Source organism: Colobus angolensis, unplaced genomic scaffold (genome assembly GCF_000951035.1).
Source record: "Colobus angolensis palliatus isolate OR3802 unplaced genomic scaffold, Cang.pa_1.0 Scaffold90, whole genome shotgun sequence".
NCBI classification, from domain to species: domain Eukaryota; kingdom Metazoa; phylum Chordata; class Mammalia; order Primates; family Cercopithecidae; genus Colobus; species Colobus angolensis.
Window position 1 is genome coordinate 5918184 of NW_012122932.1, and position 12282 is coordinate 5930465.

Below are 12282 nucleotides of genomic sequence, written 5' to 3' on the forward strand. Positions count from 1 at the left end.
TAAACCCAGGAGGCGGAGCTTGCAGTGAGCTGAGATCCGGCCACTGCACTCCAGCCTGGGCCGCAGAGCGAGACTCCGTCTCAAAAATAAATAAATAAGTAAGTAGATTTCCTATGAAAAGAAGAAACTGCTTCTACCAATATAATGTGGAAGATGCTGAGATGAACATAGGGGAATTAATATCCTTATTCTAGAACCTCTCAGAACATTCCTCTGCTAAAATGGGCCCATGCCTTTAGCATGTGAGCATATTTAGGGTTTTCAGAAGACAGTGGTAGTTTATCTACTTTCTCTTGACTACTTAAACCCAAATTCCATTGATCTATTTCACATTCTGTGAGTGAGGTTTTCTTATAGTTGTCCTTAAATTCTTCATACTTTATGTCCTGGTAGATGATCAATTTCAGGGTTAGGGATTTGATGAGTAAATTGCCATTCCCTTCTCCATCATTTTCATGATTTTAAGGGGCTGAGCTTCATTTTTTAGTTCATTCCCTCCACAAATTGCTTACTATGGGCTAGCACTGTTCTAGAAGTTGAGGGTCCAAGAATGAGCAAAAGAAGATTACACCCCAAGCTCTCATGGATCATGCTGTACTGGCAGGGTCTGTGTGAGAGGGCATGGCCCATGCTTACAGCCATAGCATGACAGAGATGACCGCTGGGGAAACTGAGGCTTACAGAGGGAGCATGACTCGACCAAGATCATGTAGCAAGTATGTGGAAGAACAGGGTCTGGGATTGACTCTTAATCTAATGCTCTTTCTAATTACACAGCTTAATTAGATTAAGCTGTTTTCTTTCAGTGGCTGGAGTTAAGAGACAAAGGTTGCTGAAAGCCAACATTGAGAACAAGTTATTACAACTTGGTTTTGGTGGAAATAAATCACCTACCAAATTGCAAACTCCTTGAGGGCAGTCATCTGCCTTTATTCACCTTGGATCTCCTGCAGGTACCTATCTTAGGGCCTTACCAGTACTGGGCACTCAAAAAGTGCTGACTTACACATATTTTCCTTGAAACTTAAAAAAAGGAATGTGGTTGTGTCACATTTTTGGAGAGCAATTTGGAAATACTTGTTAACACAGAGAATGCACATTATCCTCTGACCTAGAAACTTCATTTTTAAGAATTTTTCGGCCAGGCATGGTGGCTCACACTTGTAATCCTAGCACTTTGGGAGGCCAAGATGGGTGGATCACCTGAGGTCAGGAGGTCGAGACCAGCCTGGCCATCACTACTAAAAATACAAAAGGTAGCCAGGCATGATGGTGGGTACCTGTAATTTCAGCTACTTTCAGGAGCCTAAGGCAGGAGAATCGCTTGAACTCGGGGGACAGAGATTGCAATGAGCTGAGATTATACCACTTCACTCCAGCCTAGATGACAGAGCAAGACTCCATCTCAAAAAAAGAAAAGAATTTTTTTCTGTAGAGACTCAGACATATAAGTAAAAGTATATAAATAAGGATATTATGCCTATATGGTAGAATAATATGTGGCCAATTAAAACAAATGAACTGACAAATAAAATGTGTTGATGTTATATGACATGAAAAAAGTAAATTTTAGAATAGTATCTATTATACTATATTTTCATAATAATAAAATGAACAATATATGATATATAAGACACAAAGAAAGAAACTTTAGAAGATTATAGACCAAATTGTTAATAAAGATGATATCTGGGATGATGGAACATGGGGGAGCATTCATTTTAAAATTTTATATAAAAAATTTATAATCTGATGCATTAGTTTTATAAACAGAATATGTAGTATATGTGCATATATGTGTATGTCTATATGCACATATATAGACATATATTTCCAGTAAAAACAAATTAAAAATAAAATGCACAGGAAAAAGAATCCCTATTTATTTTTTCCTTCAGCCCATCTACCCCAGGCCCTGGCACCCTATCCTACCCCACCCCCAGTACCTGTGTCCTGGTTGATGCTGAAGGCTGCGAGTCCAGTGCCAGCACGCAAGAAGTACTGAAGCTCCCCATCCAAGCCACTGTCATCATCCTGGGCAGCCACTACCATCACGTGAGTTCCCGAGGGGCTGTTCTCCTGCACCTGGCCCTGGTGCACGAAGGAGGCAAAGTGGGGAGGGTGGAGATTCTCATTCACATCCAGGACGATCACCTCCACATGGCAGAGGGTCCTGCGGGCCAGGGGCCTCCCACTGTCACTGGCCCACAGGCTCAGATTGTACCCAGCTCGCCTCTCAAAGTCCAGCTCTCTCTCCAGAATGAGCGCCCCTGTCATCAGGTCCACCCGGAAGGTCCCATGGGCGCCATCCATCAGAACATATCGCACCTCACCTGCGGGGCCCAGGTCAGGATCAGAGGCATCCAGAAATGTCAAGACAGTCCCGGGGGGCAGGTCCTCTGGGACCTTCAGCCTGTTGCGTTCTGTGATGCACTGGGGGGAATTGTCGTTGACATCCTCCAATGTGATTATCAGGTCAGTGACAGAGAAGAGCTGGTGGCCCTTGCTGGGCTGATCCCTGGCCTCCACCTTGAGTATGTACCGAGGCTCTGATTCGCGGTCCAGGTGTCCTGTAACAACCAGTTCCCCAGTGAGAGGGTGGAGGGAGAACTTCTCTGTGGGGCTTAGCAGGGTGTAGCGAACCCTGCCATTGTCTTCTGAGTCAGCATCTTTGGTTGTGAGCTCTGCAATTGTGGTTCCAACTTCTGTGTCCTCCGAGATGGTTAACTGGTACCCACCAGGAGGAAACCTGGGTGCGTTGTCATTCCAGTCTTTCACATTCACTGTCAGCAGCTTCCAGGAGGACTTCTGGGGAGTGCCCAGGTCATATACTGTTACATTGAGGATGTAGAAATTGGTGGCTTCATAGTCCAAGGGAGCAGCTACAGTGAGCAGCCCCGTCTCCAGCTCTATGTCAAAGCAGCCCTCCTCATTGCCATCTGTGATCACATAGACCAGTTTGCCATTAAAACCAGCATCAGGGTCAGTGGCTGCTAGGCGGGCCAAGGGGGTGTTGATAGGGACACTCTCAAGGACATCAATGGATTGGGGGAAGTGGTCCTCAAACTGGGGGGTGTAATGATTTATCTGATACGTGCTTAAAGAAGTGAATTCCTCATCACTGGACTCCTGGTTCTGAAGCCCAATAGAGTGGAGGATAGTCTTTGTGAACTGTGTCAATACTCCTGTTTTATCACATGTTACAGGAACTTCAAAATGAGGGTCCTTCACCACAGTAATATTCAAAGTTGTGGGTGAGGCATAGTTTTTGCCATCTGAGGCTGTAATTTTCAGGGAATAACTGGTGGGTTGACCAGCAGTAAGATTGATAAAAGAGCGTTTGAGGGATATCACTCCGGAGAAATGATTTAGATCAAAATACTCTAATTCATTGCCTGATACAATCTCATATTTTAGGTTCTGAAGCTCATCCACATCTATGGCTGACATAGTCACTATTGATTTCCCTACTGGCCAGTCTTGGTGGATAGACCCTGTGCAGTTGACTTCTTCAAACATGGGCTGGTTGTCATTCAAGTTCCTGAGCTGAAGAAAAATGGACACTTCCTTCTCCCGGCGAAAGGGGGATCCCCAGTCTGATGCTCTTACCCGGAAGGTATAAATTCTCTTCATGAGTTCATAGTCTGTGGGTTTGGAGGTGGAGATGATACCCAGGTAAGGGTCAATAGAAAATGGCAAAGCTTTTGGTCCAGCAATGGAATAGGTGACATATCCATTCTCCCCGTGATCTCGGTCAGTGGCAGTCACAGCCAAAACACTGGTGCCTGGAGGAATGTTCTCATCCAAGGTGCCATCATAGGAAGACCTGTTGAAGAGTGGGGCATGGTTGTTGCAGTCCACAATGTCAATGACAACCATGGTGGAGACCTGGCCCGGTGAGGTTCTGATGTGTAGCTGATAGTGGGCTCTGTCGTGGAAGTCCATGAGCTTCGTGGTGGTGATCAACCCAGTTCGAGCATTAAGTTTAAATCCTACATTCTCTGAAGATGGCTTTAGAACATACTGCAGGTTGGGGAAGGCTGGGGTGACTCTCACCATCACTACCCGACTGCCAGGAGGGGAAAACTCACTAAGTTGCACTCTGTAAACAGCCTTCTCAAATTTGAGGGAAGCCAATTTGGAAGGTGGTAGGTGAAAGCCCCTGATCTGGGAATAAAAATAAGGACCACTCCCACTCCTGGCCTGGAGGCTGAGGTTAAACCCATGAAGGTACTCCATCCAGTTGATGTCTTTGACAGACACCAAACTGAACTCATTGCTCCGGGCGTAAGACTTGATGGCTTTGAAGTGCTTTCCAGGGTCACCACCAACAACTTCCACTGACTCCACTTCAGCTCCTGAGCTATTTGCGTCAACCAGTACAGTGGCATAGGTGGTACCATCATTGCTGTCTGGTGGAGTCACCACCACCGAAGCAATGGCTGGGGGCTTCCTGAGGGCAGGCTCCACATGAACCACAAGTGCAGCCAGGCTGCCAAACCCATCGCCCTCAGAGATTTTGCGCATGCGGTCCACAGCTAGCACCTGAAGCTCATGCTTCCCTCGCCAGGTGACGTTAAGCTTCCCAGCCACAGTGACCACACCACTGGTGGGATGGATGGCAAACATCTCTGACCTTGTGTTAAAGGCATAATAGAACTCAGCATTCTGGCCTAGATCAGCATCTGTGGCAGTCACCTTGCAGATGGGGCTCTTCAGGGGCATGTCCTCAGAGATGGTGACTCTGTATGAAGGTGGAGAGAAGAGAGGCTTCAGGTCATTCTGGTCCAGGATGTGGACCACCACGCGGGTCAAAGCTTCCAACTCCAAGGTCTTCTCTGTGGCTTGGATGATGAGGGTGTAGCTGTCTCGCACCTCTCTGTTCAGAAGAGCTGTGTTGCTGCTCTTTGTCCTTATTCGTAGGAAGCAGAAGTTGCCCACCACATACTCCTCAGTTTTAAATGCATTGGCCACGTCTCCAGAGATGATCCGGTACCTCACTGCCCACTGTGGCTCCGCGAGGTAGATGCCCATTTTCTCGAAGCTCTCCACATAGGTCTTGGGAGAAGAGTTTTCATAGATGGTGGCATTGTAATGGGAGTGTGTGAAGTGCCAAGCAGAGGAGGAGAGAATCCCTTCTAGAGGCTTCTCACAGGTCGCACAATGGAGCAAGAATATGGCAAAACCCAGCAGGGCAATAGTCATGGTGGAAAACTCCCGAAACCCTAGGCAGAAAATAAAAGACAGGGTGCAAGTTAGGAAAAAAAAATGGTTTCTATTGCTATGGTTCTTAACTGGAGGTGATTTTGACCCTCAAGGGACACTTGGCAATGTCTGAAGATACTTTTGGCTGTCCCATCTTGGGGCCAGTGGTGCTAATGGCATCTGGCAGGTAGAGGCCGGGGATACTGCTAAACATCCCACAATGCATAGGACAGTACCTTTGTATTAGTCAGTTCTCACATTGAGAATAAAGACATACCAGAGACTGGGTAATTTATAAAGGAATGAGGTTTAATGGACTCAGTTCCACATGCCTGGGGAGACCCCACAATCATGGCAGAAGGCAAAGGAAAAGCAAAGGCATATCTTACATGGCAGCAGGCAAGAGAGCATGGGCAGGGGAACTCCCCTTTATAAAACCATCAGCTCTCATGAGACTTATTCACTATCACAAGAACAGCATGGGAAAAACACACCCCCATGATTCAATTACCTTCCGCTGGATCCCTCCCTTGATACTGGGGGATTGTGGGAACTACAATTCAAGATGAGATTTGGGTGAGAACACAGCCAAACCATATCAGCCCTGCAACAGAGTTATCCAGCCCCAATGTCAGTAGTGCATGGTAGAGAAACCCCGTGGCTGAAGAATAGCAGACTAGTTCAAAATGCTCTCTCAGAGGCACTCAGCAGCTAGAACACAGTCCTGAACTCTTACTCTTTTTCCCAAAAACTTTCTGTGACTCCTTGGGTGATGGTGAGATAGTCCCAACTCTTAGCCAGGAACCAAGTTTAGCAATCTGGTTCTAAACTACTCTTCTCTCTCTCCTTCCTACAAGGCCTTTCCATTAGGGCTGAGCTCTAGTCAAACTGAGCTGTTTCCGCACATGCAGAGGCTGCAGGAAAGCAAAGTGACCAAGATCCTGGGCCTGGTGTCTGGCTTCCTGGTTCTCAGCCCTGCCTCAGTCATTTGCTAGGTAGGTGACTTTTAGAGCAAGTTATTTAACCTCAATGAGCCTTCATTTCACCTTCTGTACAATAAGGATAAAAAAGTTATCAGTCTCATAGGATTGTTGTGAAAATTTAGTGAAATAATAAAGGTAAATGACTTATCAGAGTGACTGGTTTATCGTCAGTTCTAACTTAATATCAGCCATTATTGATAATAGGAAACTAAGGTTCATAAAAGGAAGGGAGCTGCCCAGGGCCTTATAGCTAGTGGGAACTCCTTGCACAGACCAGGGTTGCCTCCCTGCCCCAGTCCTATTTATACCTGTTTCACCACATGTCCCTTATAGACAGGGCATGACTCTGACTCATCTTGTAACCTGGAACATGAAAACTCCCAGGCTCCTGGAATGTCTGAGTTGAAATGAACATTAGAGATGATGGGGTTCTATCCTTGCTGTTCATCATAGATGAGCATAGATGGGGAAATAGAGCCCCGAAGTCAAGATCAGTCAAGCTCCAAGTCACACAGTGTGTGACCAGGTAAGAACTAGTCCCTGGGAGTTAGTTCTTGTTGAACTAATCATGAATGAATGCTTTGCCTCTCTTAGACCCTTGTTGTTTCCCACAGAGCCCATCCCTGAACTCTAGCCTGGGTGAAAATGTGAGACTCACCAGGGCCAAGGATGCGGCAAGGGGCAGGTAGGAGCGGGGCAGAGTTTGGCAGGGCCATGTGTAGGGCTGGTGCACCAGGCTGATGCCTGGCTTGCCCCGGGAGCCTTGATTCCTAGGAGCTTCGTGGCTGCCAGCCAGATGTGCTGAAGCATTCTTGGATAAAACTGGCCAGACTTGATTTTCCAGTTGCCTTGCTCTTCAAAGCCAAGGAAGAGTTAAACTTCCAAGGCAAACGAGGAAGGAGAGGCTTGGAGCCGAGCCTTCCCAGAGTCCTGTGTGAACTGGGCACAGGGTTTCCCAAGATCCTGCTGACAGCATCCCGAGATAAGAGGCAGGAATAGAAAAGTCTGCCTAACTCGGGGTCTGAAGGCCTGTGACAGAAAATAATTTCAATATGTCCCAGCCTTCCAGCTTCCCTACCACCTGCCTCCCGACTCTTGAGATTCTGTTGGTGGTGCCCTAAGCCCAGGCACCTCAGAAAAGAGAGGGCAGGAAGGAGGCAGATTCTTCACTTGAGGTCTGAAAGCTAGTGGCAGAAAGAGCTGTTGTACATTCCCCACCCTGCCTGCCCCCTACTGTCCCTCCATGCTTAGGGCTGCAGCCCATAGTGGCGCCAGCCCCAGGCAAAAGCCACACTCACCCTACCCCTGACCCAGCCCCCACAAGCAGAAGGGGACCCCTGAGTCATTCAGCCTCCAACCCCTGCAGGATGGCATTGCTTTTAAAGTTGAAGCCCCAAGGGAAAATGAGTCCTCACCCCAGTCCCAGGTCCACTGGCTCCACAGCTCTGCGAGCCCAGGGTGCACGCAGCCTCCCAGCCCTGCCTGCCCTGCTCTATGGAGAGCTTCCTGTTCCCCAGGTCAGTACCCGTGTCGGGCAGGTCCCAGCAAGATACTCTGCTCGGTGGCTGCACAGGCGCCTTGCAGCGCAGGCGCTGTTAAGATGAGCTGGAGGGAAGGGGAAGGGGAGGGGTCTCCCTGGAGGAGGATAAAATGCAGAGAGAATGCACCCTGGGATGGCAGCTTGGTGCCCATGGCCTGCCCAGGCTGTAGGACCTGCACACCTGGGGAGTAGTTTGCTGAGGGAGGGAACAGTGTCTGCACAGCTGTTTCCTGGCCCCAGGTCCAGATGAGTGAACAGGCTTGCAGGGCACAGAGGCATGTTGGGCTCCTTGTACTACTTTCCTAGTTCACGACACCCAGGCACCACTATTTTAAAATCTTGTGTAAACATACATCAATTCATCTGACTTACCTGCTTAAAATTTTCCAGTGGTTTCCTGTAGCACTTAGATTAAAACAGAAACTCCTTGGCCCATGTTACTTCTCCAGTTCACAAGCTACAGCCACACAAAACTGGGACCTGCCTCGGCGCCTTTGCACCTACTGCCTCCTTTAAGATTCTCACATGAATAGTTCCTTCTTGTCATCCAGTTTTCACTTAAATATCACCTCCTGAGCCCCTGTTTGGAGTAGCCTTCCTGCCAACTCTCTCTTTATCACTTTGCCCTATTTTCTTCATGACACCTATCACTACCCAATATTTTCTTGTTTACTTGTTTAATGACTCTCTTCCCACTTGACACTGGACTCCATGAAGAGAGTAGTTCTGTGTATCTTATTCACAGAAGAATTCCCTAGTGCTTAGAACAGTGCCTGGTATAGAACCAGGCTCAATCAATACTAGTTGAAAAATGGAAGAATCTGGACTCAGGAAATGCCATGACAGAATGAACGCTGAAAGAGCCTTTCATGATCATTCCTTCCCTTTGGAAGCTGAAAAGTAAAGTCCCAAAGAAAGAAAGAGACTTGTCCAAAGTTACAGGGTGAGAATTAGAGCCAGGTTCTTTCCTCCCGACTGCGCTTCCGGAAAGAGCTGTGGTCACTTACGAATCTGACTGTTTGAGTTCAAGTCACAACTCTACCACCTGCTACCTGTTTAACCTTAGTAAGTTACTCAGTGTCCCTGAATCTCAGCTTTTTCATCTGTGAGAGAGGGCTATTAAGAGTACTGCATTCATATTCATAGGGTTTTATGGAGACTACATAAGATCATGCACATTAATGTACTCAGCACAGTGCCTGGTATGTAGACAAAACTCAGGACATATTCGTTATTAGATTTTAATGCCATGGCAGAATGAAAGCCTGGGCTGGGTTGAGGGCGGGGTCCACTGAAGCCTCTGGAGAAGGTCCAGCCTGTGCCCCAACACAGCAGGAAGCCACTGGTCTCTGGTCGAGTCTAAGCTTGCTGGCCTAGCCACAGACTGTTCTGGGAAGCTGCGAGCAGGCGCTTGTCTGGGGTGGGGCCTCGTGCTCCTTGGCTCCTCAGGCCCAGAAAGAGACCTGCATCTGAGTGAATATGCACATTTACAAGAGGGCACACATGCATACTTAGTAGTCAATTTTTTGAATAATTGTGTGGGTACATTAGTTCTGTGTCTACCTGGCAATGAATGGACCCTTTTAGGATATATGTATGAACCAACTTTGCCTCCATGTAACTCCCAGCCCCATTTCAAAGATGTGGAAGGCGGGAGAAGGTGGCTAACAACACACAGACTCTGGCTGTGTGACCTTGGGCAAATGACTTGCCTTTTCTGATCCTCAGTTTCCCTGCTTCCTGAGATCATTTTGAGAATGAAAGTGAGTTAATGCACATAAGTGCTGAGCACAATACGTGATACAGTTTTCAACAAATATTACCCAGTAATACTGCTTTTTAGCACCTGGCTTATACTATTAGCAGTTGAGTTTGTGGATAATAAAAACTTTCAGGCCAGGTGCAGTGGCTCATGCCTGTGATCTCAGGATTTTGGGAGGCCACAAAGTCGGGAGATCAAGACCATCCTGGCCAATATGGTAAAACTCTGTCTCTATTAAAAAGACAAAAATTAGCCAGGCATGGTGGCACGTGCCTATAATCCCAGCTTCTCGGGGGGCTGAGGCAGTAGAATTGCTTGAACCAGGGAGCTGGAGGTTGCAGTGAGCCAGGGAGTTGGAGGTTGCAGTAAGCCAAGATGGCGCCACTGCACTCCAGCCTGGTGACAGAGCAGGACTCCATCTCAAACAAAACAAAACAAAAAACACTTTCAGACAAATTATTCCATCATCCCTGATCTATGCTTGTGCAGGCTGATTTTCTGCAACTTAGCGCTGTAGGGCTTTAAAGAGGTTGTGATTCAGTTCACCCTGTGTTTCAGCTCTCTACTCCAGCTTCTCAGGATCTTGATTCCAACATTTAGAAACCTGATGGTGGTAACATCCATGTCTTTATCCAACTCACTGATAAAAGTTTGAACGTGGAGAGCTCCTGCTCACTGGGGGAATCCAAGCAGAATCTGGGTGGCCACCTGAGGAGCATATTCTACTGTAGGAGGATATTTATCCTTGGGGGAGATAAGAAGCATTCTGAAGTCCCTTCCAACTCATACAGGCATAGTTCTTTGGCCTGTGCATACCTATGGTCTCTATCAGACCCTAAATGAGCCCCGCAAAGGCAGCGAAGGGATTTCCTCTGGCTGTGGATCAGGGTTATACACCTGCCATGCTTGTTTGAGAGTCAGTGTAATAAACTGATCCCTGACCTGGGTTCTGGGAGGCTGAGACCTAAAGTCACTCATTATCTGTCTGTTCTTGGTCAAGTAAGTCACCTAAGCCCTGTGGACCTTTTTCCTCATCTGTAAATAATGTGTGTGCATACAGAGGGAAGGGCTGTAATGGATCGGTGATTCCAAACCCCTCTAATTGTCCTACCGTCTGCCCCACGCATTCAGTGCTAAGACTGGCTCTTGTGACTCTCAAGAAAGAATCCTAAACATATTCTGTTTATGAAAAACCTTAAGGAGGTGAGAGAAATAAATTAAGAGGGACTGTGCTTTGAACCAGAATAAAAACTGTAAATGAAAGAATGGTGACATTCGAGGTACCTGCGAGTCAAGTCTTAGCCACTGAAATAATTTCTCTCCTTGGTAGTAGGGAGTCATTGACGGTTTTTGAGAAGAAGCAGGACCAGGACAGGGCTACATCATTGGGATGAGTAATCTGACATTAGACCAAAAAAGGGATTTTCCCGTTCAAGACTCCCACTCTGGTATGGACAGGGCTTGAACACCAGCTTTGTTGGTTTAAGACAACTGGAGTTCACTGAGGGTAGAGAGGCTTATTTACTTTCAAGAAACTTGGATGAACATGTGAGTCATTTGTTAGTTAGTAGGCAGCCATTGTTGAATTCTCATGTAACAAAACAAAGAACTGGATGTGGCCAGGAGTGGAGTCAGTGGTTGGAGCCATTGATGGGTCCTGTGACTTGAGAATGCCACAGAATCTCTCCTGGGCCTCAATTTGCCTGTCCCTGTAAAATGGAGATAATAATAGCTACTCCTACCTACTTCCCAGGACTGCAGGGAAAACAGAAAATTTGACAGGTGAAAGTACAGGGAGGAAAAATGCAGAGTAACACCTTATTAGAACAAATAATGGCTCAGTAAATGGCAGTCTGAAGGTCAGCTGGCAGAGAGGCCATCTTAGAGGGGTTGACTGTAAAAGCCAGGCCTGTCCTAGTCTGGAATTAGAAATGACTAAAAAAAAAATCCTTATCTAAAACATGGATGAAAGAGAGCTGGGACATGAGGTCCCATTATTTATTAGTATTCTTTTTATTATTGATGACAAAAATTATTCTGTCTTACATCTGTATGATAATCTGTAAGTTTTCAAGTAAGCATTTGCATGCGTTATCTCACTTGGTCTTTGGGTAGAGTATGCAGTACTTGACAGAATTAAAAGCTAAGAAAGTGGGCTCTGGGATCAGACAGACCTGGTTTCAAATCCCAGCTCTCTGTTTATCAGCTGTGTGGCCCTGGGTGGTCATTTAACCTTGCTGATTTCAGTCAAAGGGAGATGATAATGGTACCTAGCTCATGGTGTTCTTGAGAAGGCTGAATGAGTTAAAGTACGGCAAATACCTAGCACTGGAACACACTCAGTACCATTTAGTGATGTACCATCATCATCTGTACTATGACATTCATTACTCTGAATCTGTAACTGTGAAATTGAGGCTTGGATAATTTGAAGACTGTGCCTAGGTTCACTCATCTAGTAGGTGATGGATGCAAGCACCGGCACAGAATAGGAATTCACATTCTAAGAAGAGAGACATCCCAGAGGCCTGGAGTAGCTGGAGCTCACTCTAGAGCTGCGCTTTCCAGCAGAACTTTCTGCAGTGGTGAAGTGTTCTGTCTCTGTGCTGTCCAGGGTAGGAGCCACGAGCCATGCATGGCTGGCTATTGAGCACTTGAAATGCGGCTAGTACAACTGAGGAGTTGAGTTTTTAATTTTATCTTATTTTAATTAATTTAAATTTTAAAAGCCACACGTGACTTGTGTCTACCACATTGGACAGCCCAGCTCTAGAGAACATGGCATAGGAACC

The 12282-nt window shown here is 46.7% G+C and overlaps 1 protein-coding gene across 1 annotated transcript in view; it reads right to left on the reverse strand.

Annotated features, from left to right (window-relative positions):
• Window positions 1-5205, reverse strand: part of FAT2 (FAT atypical cadherin 2) — a 66122-nt gene extending 60917 nt beyond the window's left edge. The window contains exon 1 of the mRNA XM_011931675.1: window positions 1947-5205. Coding sequence (XP_011787065.1) covers window positions 1947-5205 — 3259 coding nt within the window. The remainder of the gene's footprint in view (window positions 1-1946) is intronic.
• Between the last annotated feature and the right edge of the window lie 7077 nt (window positions 5206-12282).